Source organism: Echeneis naucrates, chromosome 4 (genome assembly GCF_900963305.1).
Source record: "Echeneis naucrates chromosome 4, fEcheNa1.1, whole genome shotgun sequence".
Classification (NCBI taxonomy): Eukaryota; Metazoa; Chordata; class Actinopteri; order Carangiformes; family Echeneidae; genus Echeneis; species Echeneis naucrates.
In genome coordinates, this window is record NC_042514.1 from 3477332 (window position 1) to 3492437 (window position 15106).

General features: G+C 42.1%; 1 protein-coding gene across 1 annotated transcript in view; it reads right to left on the reverse strand.

Moving 5' to 3' along the window:
- Nucleotides 1-4418: 4418 nt before the first annotated feature.
- pex5la (peroxisomal biogenesis factor 5-like a) overlaps nucleotides 4419-15106 on the reverse strand; it is a 69694-nt gene continuing 59006 nt past the window's right edge. The window contains exons 9-15 of the mRNA XM_029500057.1: nucleotides 14190-14306; nucleotides 12724-12867; nucleotides 11156-11226; nucleotides 9492-9701; nucleotides 7775-7940; nucleotides 6271-6428; nucleotides 4419-4620 (exon numbers count right to left, since the gene is read on the reverse strand). Coding sequence (XP_029355917.1) covers nucleotides 4419-4620; nucleotides 6271-6428; nucleotides 7775-7940; nucleotides 9492-9701; nucleotides 11156-11226; nucleotides 12724-12867; nucleotides 14190-14306 — 1068 coding nt within the window. The remainder of the gene's footprint in view (nucleotides 4621-6270; nucleotides 6429-7774; nucleotides 7941-9491; nucleotides 9702-11155; nucleotides 11227-12723; nucleotides 12868-14189; nucleotides 14307-15106) is intronic.

The window sequence follows — 15106 nt, forward strand, 5'->3', positions numbered from 1 at the left end:
CCTTTTGATTTTTTTCCATTGAAATGTTACTCTGAGAAACCCCAAAATAAGAGTTTGTGCAATAAATAATACCATGAATAGATACAGACAAGATACATAAACATAATAAATAGACTGTGAATTTCAATAACAACATGAAGTTTGTTTTTAATTCCGGCAGTTTTCAAAGTCTTTGTCCATCAAGAAAAACAGCTCGGAGCCAGTTGGTGGACGTTCCTGCGCTGAAATGAGCTTTTTGAAAACATGCTGATTGAAATATTATTTCATAATGAGATAATAAACATCAAAAGTGTGGAGTTTTGAACCTCCATGAACGGGACTGTACAGGACAAACGAGGCTGTCATGATTTATACATGACCATGAACTTTGAATCTTTGTGAGCGTCACACTACATCAAGATGATAACAATGATGAATTTGATAATCAGCAACACAAAAAAAAACCCTTTGTCACAACAGCTTTATAGGTCGGGGTTATCGCAGTGGATGCACGTACATTTAGAATTTGTAGAAGTCAGAATTACAAAATTTCTACAGACTATAACTATTATTAGCCAGTTGTAGCAACGTACCAGTATTCAAGCTCAAATATGTTTGGAAGAGATGAAATTCATTTCTCTGCTCGAGCCCTGCGCCTTCGCTCACTCTATGCAAGAAAAAGCGTGTTGTGTAGAATATATACTCGATATATACACCACTTTTTGTCGAGGTTGCAGGTTTTGAAAGTGTATTGTAGAAATATTGTAAGGAAACTTCACGATATATCTCATTTTTATACGTTATCAGGGGAGAAAGAAAGCACTTCCATGTGTTTCATGCATACAAATGAAAACAGCATTGGAAGAAAAAAGAAAGAAAATTCAAACATGTGGAGGATCTAGCATGCGATCAACAACCTTAGTGTGTTCCTCAGGAGCATGCGTTAGGCTAAGTCAGTTCACCTGAGAAGGTACAGTAGTAGGTTCTACAAAAAAACCCAAAAGAAAAGTAAGCAGGCATCCTATCTCATAATGATGCACAGCAGAAGTTTAAATTTTAAGCCAGCAATTCATAGTTTCTTTAAAAAAATACGTTTTTTTTTTTTTTTTCCTTTTTGACAACACTACAGTATCTTCAGATGCAAAAAAAGCAAAGGCCCGACATCCTCATAAGAAAGCTAGCGTCGATTTGGAAATCACAACTTACCAGACATCATTTTCTCATTTACTACACTTCAGTGGTGACGCAGGACGCAGTTGGGAGGACCAGGGACGGAAAATGTCCATATTAAAAAAAAGAAATAAAAAAGGAGGCTACTGGCCTGAAGAGTAACACTAATGCTACTCAACAACCTCTCCGGGAAATTAGTTTTCAGGAGGGAGAACACAGTGATGCTAACGTGGGCGTGCTAACATGCTCATATTCAGCAGATATGTTTTTTTCCTGCCGTCGCCTTCTTAGCTCAGGTGTTTGGTTTGGACAGGACAGTTTGTCCTCAGCCACACTATTTAAGATATTTTAGTCTGGATCCAAATGGTGGACAGTCCAACATAACCATCTACACAGCCATGCAGCTAGCACGGCTAAAAATAACTTATTTAGTATGAATGATAATGAAATATTCAACAGAACACCATTGATTGGCTTCTGGAAAACATCCATTACATTTCAGTAAAAGGCTTCGCCGTCAATTTCTGCTCTTATCATCATCTAATCTCTCGGAGAGTGAATAAATTTGTGCTTCCACCTCTCGCTCTGGCCTCGCTGCCTTTACCATTGTGTCACTGTCAGCCGCCCCTCTGATGCAGATAGCTGGTGGCGTGCACATATGTGCTGCGTCTCACGGGGCTCCGCTGCCTCCTTGATCTATTAAACATCACAGTTGGCCACAAAGACGCCGCGCCAACAAACCTTTTTTTATTTTTTCATTTTTAAAAACGTGTCTTGACTACGGCAGCTACTCGTCTGTTCCGGCTCTAAATTCTACGACTGGTTACGATTACGTCTCGGAACAAATGGAATAATATTTTAACATCAGCAGGTTCGACGAAACTTTGAAGCTTTCTAGCTGAGAACTTGGACCGCTGATGTAAAACCTGTACGTTGGCGTACGGCAGTGGGTTCACTGGGTGCAGCTGAGGTTAAGGACAAACGGCTGCACGGCAGGGTTACAAAACATGAAGGCTACACTTGAGGTGGATGGTGTGTGTGTGTGTGTGTGTCATTTTTCCTCTTGAAAGAGACCACAAATTTTTGTTTTTCCTCATGAAACAGACTGTGGCCATCAAATGTGATATTTCACTTAATGAATGGCTCCCCTGCTGGCCCCCTGATAGTGTCCTTTAAAAGCACAGAATCATCACTTCCTTCTGGTCGACTGAGGCGGACGAGGACAAACTGACAAGCTCCAAACAACAAAATAAAACATGACCTTTTGCATAGGATCTGTGGATAAAAACCGCTTTCTGCAGCACACCCGGGCCGTGGACACGCCTGCTAAACACCGAGGCTACACAGTACGAGAGGCTGTCTGCAGAGGCCGTGCAGAAGATTTATCTGGAGCACGACAATCATCGCATTTCATTCAGTCGCAACCGTTTCCTGCGGATTCACGGCGAGCTCATGTTTTAGATGATCAGTTTACAGGTGGGAAAATAAATAGCTTTTCAATTAAGTGTGGCAATCTGCCCGAGATTACATAAATATTTAATCATGCATGATGGCTGAGGCAAAGTGATTTAATTAAATGTATGAGCGTCGCCTTCTGTGGAGGCGCTGCAGAGATATAAATGACTGCATTAGGAAATACCCCGAGCTGCTGTCGTGGTCTCGGCCTGCAGCTACACATCTACAGTGTGCTGAGATTGAATTACAGCATAATACGCTCATCTAATGCAGGAGCTTGTAGAGTCATCACTCGGGATGCACGACATTGTATTTTCTACCAATATCTGATATGCTGATATTTTACAGCTAATTTGGCCGAAAAGCAACATCCGTCTTGGTCAACTTACACAAAGCTTAAAGCTGTATATGCAGCATTGCTTATGCAAAATAAAAGAAGTGCTTTAAGTAACATTATATTAGATGTCATTTTTACGCTTAAAAAGTAAGATATGTACATCCAGTCCTTCAGGAAAACACAACCCCTGTTCACAGGCAACGTGAAAGGTGGATCGTACGACTGCACACCAATTCAACACAAATGAAATTGCTCGATGTCTATGAATCAGCATCGATTAGCAGCATAGATGTGCTTAACAGACTTCAATTCAAAATGACCAAGAAATTTCCAGACCGCTTTTGTCTTTTGCTACAGGAAGACGTGCATGATGTCATCATGGCGTCGAGTTCGGCCATTTTTCAGGGAAGGTGTGATTTTAATCTTTCAGTCAGTGGACAGTTAATCTTTAAGCAAATATTGGCGGATAGTGATAACATCGTGCATCCCAAGTCATCACAGAAGGTGAAAGAGATATTTAGACCTCATATGAGTTTCAAGATCCAACACTAAAGAAGGTTTTACAGCTTTTGAGTGCGTTCCTCCAACCACTCAGCGTAAAGGGAACAGAGAGACACTTAGAGCCAAGAATAAAGAAGAAAATAAAGACCGGCTCAGAAGGCTTTAAAGTTCAGAAGATGGCAGTCATTTAAAGAAATCAAAACCAGTCTGAAAATGGCTTACTTGTCTTGTTGCCATAAAAATAGTATAAATAAATGTTGTTCGCATGCATGAGAGTAAGGCTTTACAACCTGGCTTGCACATTCCACTTGGGTTGAGGAAGTTATGTGTTGTTGTCTGAAGTGCAAAGGGACGGTTTCTAAAAGTGATGTTAGTTTCAAACAATAATCCATTCATGAAAATGCGTATTCATGCAGTGTCTCCACTGAAAGAGCATAAAAATAAGCCAGGGACAAAATTTCCAGGTCATGTGCAGTCTCGCTCAATAAATCCATCCTTCAGGAGACGGAAGCAGTTTTGAGTCCTTGAAAGTATTTTGTTGTTGTTGTTGTTTTTCCGGTAACGTGCATGTGAGGGTTCCTCTGCGAGAGTCCCAGAGTCTGTCCGCTCGTCTCTCCTGGCTCCGCTCTGTTCCACTGGATGAGTCAGTTTTTAATTGATGTGTTCTCTAAGGCATTTCTCGTACAATCTTTGCCTGTCCTTGTGCTCTTTAGGGAAATCACAAATTGCAGTGCAAATCCATCACGAAGAAGTCGCTTCAAGCACTTGGAAGAACCCGCCTTCAGAGCTGCTCCAAGGTACTTGGGCAAAAAAACATAAAGAAAATAAAATCTAACAACGCTGACGACAGCAGTTAAAACCACATCATTGTCTCTGACATCAGCTCCCATCTTTTTTCTGACGTGTGCACTTTGGGCTTTTGGCTGAAGAGAAAGCGAAGGGGGAGATGCTGTCATCATCGCTACGCCCCCGTTCCTCAAATCTCTAGGTTGAAGGCCCGCATGAGAAGATCCAGGTCGCCAATGTTTGCGGCCTGGAAGAGTTCGGGCTGGTCCATCATGGATAGAGCTATCCTCAGAGCCGCCCAGATGTTTCCAGACATCACCTGGTGGGACTGTTGGCGACTTTGGCTTTTCCTCTGAAGGCTTAAGGCAGTCAGGAAGTTACTGGCTGCCTCTCTGGGGGAAGCAACAGAAAATGCAGTTTGGTTCAGCGGGACGAAGAAGGGTGATCTGTCAGCGGAGTTTGAATGTGTCATACAAATACGATGGTCTGTATGTGACAGAGACAGCTGAGAGAGCAGAAGGGACGTAAACTAACAGACAAAGTAAATAAAATAAAGACTATAACAGCTCATTTGTACTCTTCCCACAAAAATAAATAAATAAATAAATAAATAAATAAATGGTTTCTCATTTTTTCTAAAGAGAGAAGTGGGCGTGACTTCAGACTATGACATATTTTTTGGGGATTTTGGTGTCAATATGTCATTTTACGACACATATTTGATTAAAATTTACATAATTTCAGACGCTTCCGGTGCACGACAACAAACTCTCGCGATATCTCGCGAAATCTCTCGCAACAGGTGACACAGGTGGCCATTTAACTGCTTTGGGGAGAAAAAAACAAATAAATAAACGCTGACCAGGAGCCTGAAGTTATTTATTTATTTTTTTTTTTATTTCTGCTTCATGAGATGATCTCGATGTTTCACGGATTGAAGTGACGACATTCACCTTCCTCCCAAACTTTAAAGAAAAAGTCTCTGCGGATTGAAATTCATCCTTTCAGGTAAAGAGTCGGCATCTCGCTTGTTTGTGAAACTGGCTAATCTGGAGAAATTATTCTGGGAGTTTTTTTTTTGTGTGTGTGTGTGAATTGAACTGAAAAATTTAATTGTGGAGATGAATATATCTTCAACAGTCTGTTTGTATATGATCGGCAGATTTTATTTTATTGTTTTAAATAGTTTCATTTATTTTCTCCTCCTTCGTCTTTGGATTCTGTTTTCCAGTGATAATTAACATTTGATCAGTTTGACTCATTTCCTCATTTGGCCTTGTAGATGGGATTTGGGATTTATTGACAGCTGAGGTTTTCATTTCAGAAGTCTGCTCTTCCTGTCTTCTGTCCAGTTTGTGTGCTTGGCCGCTTGCTGGTTTCATTAGTTGGACCTGCCTGAGCCTTTTTGTCCAAAACTTAAAGTAGTTACTGAAGTCTTCATACTTTATCCCTAACATGTGAACATTCTTTTATTTTTCACTCTATTCATGTTTTTGACTGTGACAGTTGTGAAATGTGAAAAACTGGGTTGAGTTGGCTTCCTTTTCTATTTCCTTCTTGGCTTTTTCAGATTTATATAATAATATTTCTATAATTTCTGGCTTATAGGAAACACTGGCTAAGGTTAGTCAGAGGAAAATGTCTGCTCCAAGTCACAGATTATGAAAATTGATAAACAAACGGAATACTTTATTAACTGAGAAAATGATAGGCAGATTCATTTGGGAGGATAATAAATTTCTTTGACCTCTAATTTGAAGATATGTGTTTATGTTTCGTTTCGATAGACAAAAAGTAATTTTGAGTTTAGATTTGTTTCTGTTCACGCCACTAGATTGAAATTTCTCTGTCATGATTGGAAGTGCCTTTTTGGGAAACGGGCTCATGGCAGCTGGTTCTCTGCCTGCAAAGAGAAGATTGCACATTTAAGCTGATGTTGGCGCTGTTACTTTTTAACCACCAGTCCATGTTGTGCGTGCTTCCGGGGCATGGCGTCATTCCAAGTGGCAACTCATTTTGCAGAGTGGGAACTTTGAACTCACCTGTGCGCCCCCAGGTTAATGCAGCTGATGCCCAGGTTGTAGCGGGACCTGATGAACCCCGGCTGCAGCTCCAGTGCTCTTGTGTAAGCCTCCACCGCCTCCTCGCTCCGGTCCCCGTTTGCCAGCGTGGCACCCAGGCGGTTCCACAACAAGTAGTCCTGAGCGTCAGAGGGTGAAAGGCGTGCTGTCAGAGGCTGTCAGCCCAAATAATGTCGTTTACCCATGTGTTCCTGAATATATCAAATCAGACCCTGAATCTTTGGTGGTCCTTAAGTCTTGAATGTTTCTCATGTTTCAAAGGCGTGCAGAAGTATCTAACAGTGTCTTTTACAGTCGAATGCAAGTGAAATAGAGCTGAATAATCTGAGCTGCTGCACAAAACTCAGCGAGGGCATGACAGAGCTCTAATTTGCTTTGTTCTTTTTTGTTGTTGTTGTTGTTGTTGTTCTGGGGCACTGCACAGCTCCCTGCTACAGCTGCCTAACGAGGGGAATTTAAGGAGAGCTGGGTTACATCACACAGGGCGTCCTTGCCGTTGTTTCCCACCTGCGGATAGACGGGCACATCCAGAGGTCACGATCTGCTACAGTGCTGGGGTCCTTCATTTCTGGCTAAGCTCAGCTGAGGGATGTAATTATCTCCCTTTGGGTTCAGAGCTACGTTTCCAGCAGGGGAGCAGATATTACCAAGTCAAATGTGGGAGGCTGGATTTAACAGTGAGTAATATCCCTGCCGGCTTGGGACAGTGCTGAGAGGACTGGGACTGATTTGCATGAAGGGTGGAAGAAAGGTTTGTTGTTGTGTGTGCCTGTGCGTCTGTGTGTGTGCTTGTTTGTTGAGGAGTCTGTCTTACTGTATTCTCCGTACATGTGATCTTGCTCTGCTCTTCTACTGGATCATGAATGAGCTTTATTTTTAATTTTTTGTACCCGTTCAGGGTTCACGGGTCCTGATTCCGCAGCTGCCTACTTCACATATTGCTGTGACAGTTTGATGCGCCTTAGTGCATCTGCTTGCTTGAGCTCTCCCCCTGGTATTTGTCACTCCGCCATCTTGAAGGATGTGTTCTTGCTTAAGGGCTTCATGCCAGCCAAATCTGTTTCCATGTGGTGTGTGACAGATTGTGGCTTTTACAGTAGGCTATATGTGGTGTGTGCAGTAACTTTAGCAGATCGACGGTATTGTATATGTTCCTCAAATATGAATCTACTGTACTTTCTCTTTAAAGGTAGGAGGGTCAAAGGTCAGTATTCAGTGGAACAGTTTATACAAATCTAACCTTATTTAGCTTTATATTGATAATACATAGCAATTTATTTGCATTCCGATTTTTACTGTTGGGCTTGTTTTGTTGCTATTTTGTATTTTATCATGGTTTGTTCCTGAACAATTAATTGCAACATTAGTGATTTGTCAGTGAATGCACAATCCAAATCACAAGAGCTGCGATGTTTTGATAAAGGTAAAGTGGGTCGTACATGTATGAGTGTGTGGGTGTTCCCACCTCGGGCCGCACTGACAGGGCCGTGTTGAAGGCCTCCACAGCTTTGCTGAACTCTCCGCTGAGGTTGTAGAGCACCCCGAGGCCCGTCTGTAAATCCGGGTCGATGCTGTCTGAGTTGTGCTGAACTGCTTCCAGGAAGAGCTCCTTGGCTTCGGGTAACATGGAGCTGTGGACGCACACAGATAAGGATTAGTGTGACCTAAGGCTGCTGAGCGATCGCAGTGTTATGATGGCGGGGGGGGTTTAATAAAATAAAATACGTCCCCTGATTTGGCAGATAAAATAGTAGCAGTCCCAGCGTCGTCGTGAATTCCTCCGTGTTACCCCTTAATTTTGTTTTTTAGTTGATTGCTAAATGAATCCCCTCGTTGTGTCCTGATTGTTATTATCTCGCCTTCCTTTGTTGTTGTTTAATCATTTTGTCCTCACTCAGTTTTTTATCAACTACCGATAAATTAAGCTGCGCTGAAAATAACATTATCAGCCTCATGTTTGCTGTTTCTCATGAGTCACGCTGTAGCTGCATTGAAGGCAACACAGACAAGCTTTGTGGGAAGTATCTACTCATCACGTGTTTTGAAACTGTCCAGCTTGTGCTTTTTTTATATTTATATATGTTTTTGTGCGATTTTTAAATGGACGTTATTAATCTGAATCCTAAAAGTCTCGCTTCAGAGCGCTGGAGCTCGTTTACGGGTTCCACGTTGCTCACATTCATCCAGCCGAAGATCTGCAATCTTTGCATCTCACAGATTGACTGAGCAGAGCTGAAAGATTAAATAAAGGACAGACAGATTTGTAGTCATGAGCACCGGGCCCCTCGGCCTCTGGGTAGAAATAAGGATTGCCTTGTATGTAACGTCTTAGTTTCCATTAGAAACGGAGGGAGGGCAAAGGATGGATGAAGGAGATGAAGTGCAGAGAAGAGGTTTTTTAATGAGGCCAAATGGAAAGGCATGGAGGGAGCAAAGCATTAAAAGAAAAGTATTGCATGGGTTTAACTTTGGTATCAGACGGTATTGGGATGTGCCTTTTTATAGCTTCGCATCGACCATGCGATTAATGATTTGATAAATTGCGGAGTTGGGAGCAGAGTTTTCAATCTGATATATCCAACGCCTTCATTTTTTTTCTGGCTCTAGATAACACAGATGGTCTGCAGCTACAAGACTGATACACGTGTGCCACCTCGGCAGGGAAATCACAGCCTCACCCGCCGCGGTCGAGAGACCTTGGAATAAGTTTTTCGTCTCCCTGACAATGTAATAGTCGGTTAAGTAAAACAAATTAGATCCTGATGGTGGAGATCTGTATCTGAAAAAAGGCTGTTTAAAACCTCCCTGCATTTAAATGTAATGGCTACCTATCATCACCTTTTCTCGTTTTAATGCCCCAAAACAGGGTCACTGAATCGGTTTTCGGGTCAAGGATGTAAATGTAATATCACAAAATCATTAAAATACATAAAATGTCGCACCGGTCGGTATTGCTGCAGATCACTTCCGCTAATCCGCCCACTAGAGCTGAAAAGTTTGATTAACAAATTAGTTTTTTAATCGCTCAATTCATCAGGAATTATTCTTTCACTTTTCTTTATATTCTCTTGAGGCAAAACCTGTGACCAAGAATCCAAATACCCCAATTTAATTACCCTAAATGAGAGGGCGGTGACCCATCACAGAGAAGTGAGCGGGTCTAAACGCCGTACCTTTCATGCCTGCCCATGCTGAGAGCATGAGACATCCTGCGTTGGGCGTTTGGAGATCCCATCAGGTGGCTCTTGCCCTTCAGCAGCTGCTTGTACTTCGGATTGTGCCGCAGCCAGCGGAGCAGGGCCTCGCACGCATCGTTGCGCATACCAGTGTTGGTCAGGCTCACTGCCAGAGCCATGAGAGCTGGGAGGTTGTTAGGGTGGAGCTCCAAACACCTGGATGGAGACGGGAGAGGAAAAGATGGTGTAAGGCGAGCGCTTCAAAGGGAAATATAGATTTGACAGGCATTAATTGGGACAGGCCGAAGCACGGGAACATCAGGTGGAGGCTAATGATTGCTCTGCTTGGACCACGTTTGCATGCTGTCCTCAGCAGCAGGGTTTTATAATTTGCATTAGATTTGCCTTTAGGGGAAAAAAAAAAAAAATGCCACTGGTGATTGAGTTACATCACCGGTTATATCATGTGGACGACCGCCACTAAGATCTGCGCTGGCCTTTGTGAAAAGGGCAGAAGAGCAGCTCTGTGTTGGATGAACAACTCGGATTAGCTGAGAGAGGAGCGGCGGCCAAGACGGGCTTTAGCTTTCATCAAGATAATTTTCCAAGACAGATTTGCAGGAGCTGATGTGCCAACTTCCTTAAAATCCGTGTAATCTCAGCCAGGCCAAATTATATCAGCGCCTGGAATAACACAACCTTTGGTTTCAGCGACACTTTCAAGGATGCTTTCTTAAATTTCAACAACACATTCTCACACAAAAAGTCCAATCATCCACATCAGGGTGGCCGTGCAAACGTCGGGGCTTAATGACTGCCCATTAAAACTTAAAACAGCTTTTTCTATATTCAGCATTTTATAAAGTTCTCTGTCAAATACTGTGTGGCAGAGTACAGTATGGGAAAAAAAAAAAAAGCATCATCAACATGCTTTCTAAGTGAAATAGATGCAGTGCAACAAGAGCAGGTAGCTTTAATCCCAAACACGGGCCTCACAGATGGAGCTCTTACATAATAAAGGAATTGAAATATAGCTTGGGGATTGCTTATTTCACAATATGGAGAAATCTGTTGAACTAAGTGGGATTCTTTCAGGGACTGAAAATAAATTATTCACATTCTTTCGCAATCTCATTTATTTCTCAGAAGGTGCCACGGAAGGAAGGAAGGAAGGAAGGAAGGAATGGCCTGAACGGCTGCTGCTTGTGTTTTCAGTTGACTTGTCGGTGTTCACACTCAGACAGACTCATTCTTGGCTTCAGCGGTGTTGTGAATGAAAGTGGGCCACCTCCCGTCGAGGACTCTAGGACCTGAGCTCTGTGCGGAGGGAGAGGGCGTCTATTTTAGGAGTTTCAGGTTAAAATGTTCAGTGACGCTGTTCTCCTCAGGACTTCCAGTATCAAATACCTTCACATCAAAATGAAGCCTCGCCTTTGTTACTGCTTACTGCTTAATAGACTATTTTCCCAAAGTTCACGGAAACCTCTGAGGCTAATTTTCATGCGCTGGGCTTCATCTTTTAACGTGACATTTCCACAGAGTCCCACTTGTGCAGACATATGGTGTCCCCAAGCTGTAACAGCTGACAGTTCATCCACATCTTGACGTTTTTCTTTTTTTTTTTTTTTAATTCTATTGTGTTGGCACTTGCTGCAGTTGTTTCTCCCTACCTCTGGAGGGAGACAATCGCTGCCTGCTCATTCTCATTTTCGGCCTGCGTGGTCCCAAGGACTTGCCAGGCCTGCAGGGAAACACAAGCACAGGTAATGGTAAACAGCCACGGCTGGTATTCTCCCACGAGGGGCCCGAGACACAGCTACAGTGTCCGTCAGACACAAAGCGCTGGAAACAGCTGAGATGAGGAGCCACAGTGAATGTAAACACAATGCCTCTGATTGGAAAAGTTTCAAGAGGTCAACGAAAGAGCAAATGCAATTATGGTTCAAAAATTATGTTAAGATACTCTCACATAATCCATGAAATCATCCAAACAATAGAAAGCCATTAATTTTTCAATTTCAGAGGTGAATAATTCATTTCTTAGAATTTATTTTTTTATCTCTGTAACATAGTGAAGCGAAAGTTGTAGGTGTGGATTTATTTAGAGCTGAATGATTAGTCCGATTGGAGCTGCAACAAATGATAATTAGTGATATGTTGTTAATCATGCACTTTAAAGGCAAAGCAACAAAGTTTTTAGCAAAGCCCAAGATGATGTTTTTCAACCCAAAGATTTTTAACTTGCAATGAGATAAATCAGTTGTAAAAAAAAAAAAAAAGAGTAAATATTTGGTATGTTTGGTAACTGATCATCACAAACGATCGAAACACACGTCACCACGGAAAAATCCAACTGAAAGTATGTTCGATCAGCGCGAGGGCAGAAAATGACACAACAAGCCTCCGAAATGTGAGCTGATGAGCTCGCTCCTCTGTGCATCGTGTCTGTAAAGGCACGTTTAATAACCTGTACGGAAGCTGATCTCTGCAGATGCTCTTTTGTTCTACTCTGTGAATGAGGGGCAAAATGATTTCTGAGTGATTCGGCGGTATTCATGGTGGGGGCAATAAGCCACTCAGCGCTGCAGGAGGAATTGTGGAATCGTATTAGTTCCATACACTGCGGGATAATCCTCTCCTTGGAATAACTGGCACATTTCTGTATATTCCAGGGGACTCGGGCAGCACTTTGTATGAAGGCTTTGCTCTTTCAGCCTGCGAAGAGGTCACTTCTTTTGAAATGGGGGAGAGCAAAAAAAGAGAGGAAACCTGCGGAATGAGCTATTACTCAGCTCAGTGGGCAAATGGAAATTTTCATCAAGGGAATGAACGAGTTGAGTAGTTTTTTGCAACAGTAAAATGCTCATATAACAAAGAAGGAAAAAAAAGTACAAATTTGTCCTTTTACAGGCAATCTGCATCCAGCCTGGTGGTTGCTGCCTGTTAAATCTGCTCCACGCAGCCTGCGGTTAGTGAGGCATTCTCCCTCTGAAGCTTATCTCAACATGAGGTGGGCTCGGATGAAAACCCAAAACCCAAAACACAGCGTGGCCGGTCGGTGCAGGACTGCAGTTTTATTGGCCATCTGTGCTGTAAATGTGTTCCCTTCTTTGAAATAACAGCTGTAAATACAAGTGACTCCATGGCTACCTTCACTGGTTGAATAAGGGATAAAAAACAAAAAGAAATGTGTGTGTGTGTGTGTGTGTGTGTGCACGTGCGCTCTAAATGAATTCACCTCTGAATCATGAGGATCCTGCAAGACGGCTGCTTCCAGCAAAAGCACAGCATTTGGCAAGTCGCCCTCCCGGGACTTCTTCAGTCCCTCTTCAAAGGCGTTCGGCAGGTCCTTATAAGGATTATCTGTGTGGAAGTAGTAACCCTGTCAGCAAAAACAAACAAACAAACAAACAAAAAAAAAAAAGAAGATAAAAACAGGGACAATGGCAAAGTCAGTTTGTGATTTCAAATATTCAAATGCAAACCAGGCAGAGTGTCCTGCGCAGCTGTTTATTTAAGCAGGAATCGATATTTCCTGCTTCACATCAAACCTGAGGCTGAGCTCCCCGGGGTTAGTCTGTTCTCTTTAAATGTTAAACTTTGCATTTTCAAACTGTGATTACCCCGGTGTGTTGATGCCTGCCTCTGAGCATGACGACGTAGAGCGGGCTTTTTCTTTAAGAACTGCTTCAGCGCTGGGATCAAATCCCGTAAAGTTTCTTTGCATAAGAAGGGCAGGAGGGTGAAGTATAAAGCTCAGCCATATGCTGCTCTGTGTCCTCTGAAAGTTTGGAAAACTCAGCTGGGCTGTATCACATAAACGTTTTAATCCCAAATGCAAAACAGAACTCGTAAGAATCCAAGTCAGGGTTTTCCGCCCGACTGCAGCAGGATGGCTTTAAAGTAAAACACAAAACATATTTCCAAGTCTCAGGAGTTACAGTTTTTTAATAAACATAACTAAAACGACGATCTGACGGCCGAGCCTACGAATCACATCTACATAAAGGATCCATGTTTGTATGGTGAAACAACAATCACTTCATTACCATGTGAAATTCAAAAAAAATATTTTGCAGCCACACTATCTACCATAATGTGATAGGAATAATCGATACATGACGTCTTGCAGTCAAAGCTGTGTGTTCATCTGTGGAGCAAACTGATGGGGACACAATTAGCTGTCTCAGCTAACCTGTTTAGCTTTCTCATACATAGAAACACCAAACTCAATATGGAAATAACGATGTGATCAGATTTTGAAGTGCCTTGCTCCATAAATTTGCATATTAACGAGGAAATGCTATCCGCTTTAACACTGTTAAGAAGTTGATGACTTTGCTAATTAAACTTGTTGCTTCGTGAGGAAAAAACTGACTTTTACTCAAAAACAGCACATGCTAATGGAGGATGCGATCTGATTGTACTGTGCATTTTTGCTGAAAAAGAACGCTGCACGCTCTTTTATGGAGACCTCAGTCTGGATGTTATGTGTGATTAGGAGACAATAAACACAGATTATATATATATATATATATATTTTTTTTTTTTTTTTTTTCATACATTGAAGTAATGATTTTCCAGTCTAGACAGGAGTGCTTTGTTTATGCTACACAGGCCGTCAGTGCTGCGTATCACTTCATCTGTGTTATCAGAACCAATTTCCACACATGCTGATGGTAACATCTTATCAATGACAGTGACCTTCTCATGCGGCGAGACGGTCGAGGTGATCTGCGTCTGCTCGTTCTCTGTCAGCCAGTTCCTCCGAGCCAGCTCTTCCCACTCCGCCTGCATCTTATCCCAGAACTCGGTATCTGACTGCAGACGTCAGAGAGAGAGAGAGAGGGACCCGTTGGGGGAGGAGGGGGAGGAGGAGAGTGAGTGATTAGTGCACTGTGGAACAACAACCCTTGTAATTTTCCCATCATCCTCCAGTTGTAAATGTCACGTGTGTCAGGCTGTAAATTATGGACTGCACACTTCCGCTGACTCGGCACATTTGCAAATCAAGGCAGAGCTTAAAGGAACAGTCTGGGCCCTCGAATGCAAGCAGTGGCATCTTTGTTTTGAATCTTTTCTGGCACTGTTAAAGTTCACATCTTTCATGCTCATAAGACAATCGTGTTTAATTGTGTGGAAAAATGGACTTTTATATACATATGGTGGGGAATTGTTGCACCAGGTCTGACATTTGAACTGTAATCTTCTGGCATTTGAATAAGCAGACTGAAGGTTATCGTGGATGGATAATCATTTCAATACACTTGTCGCTTTCTGTCTGACAGGAAACCAAAGCCTGTACGATGTCTTTGACATAAGCTCATTAGATATAAGCTTATATTTGTCAGTATTGCAGTGATTTTTTTATTTAATTTTTTTTAAACATGGAGGAACGTGATAAAATAAAAGTTGTCTGGATTGATGAGTTCATTTAATGAATTAAGAACGTTGGAGGAAATGTTCACCCTGCTTAACCTCTCGCTCAGACCAAATGAATATTTCATTTTTCCTCTTTGCATATTTTCCAAATAGCATAAACTATGTCACTAAATGTTAAAAAGTATTTATCTATTTCAATTGAACGTGAAAGTCCGTGTTGTTGTTCTTCGGTTTGATTC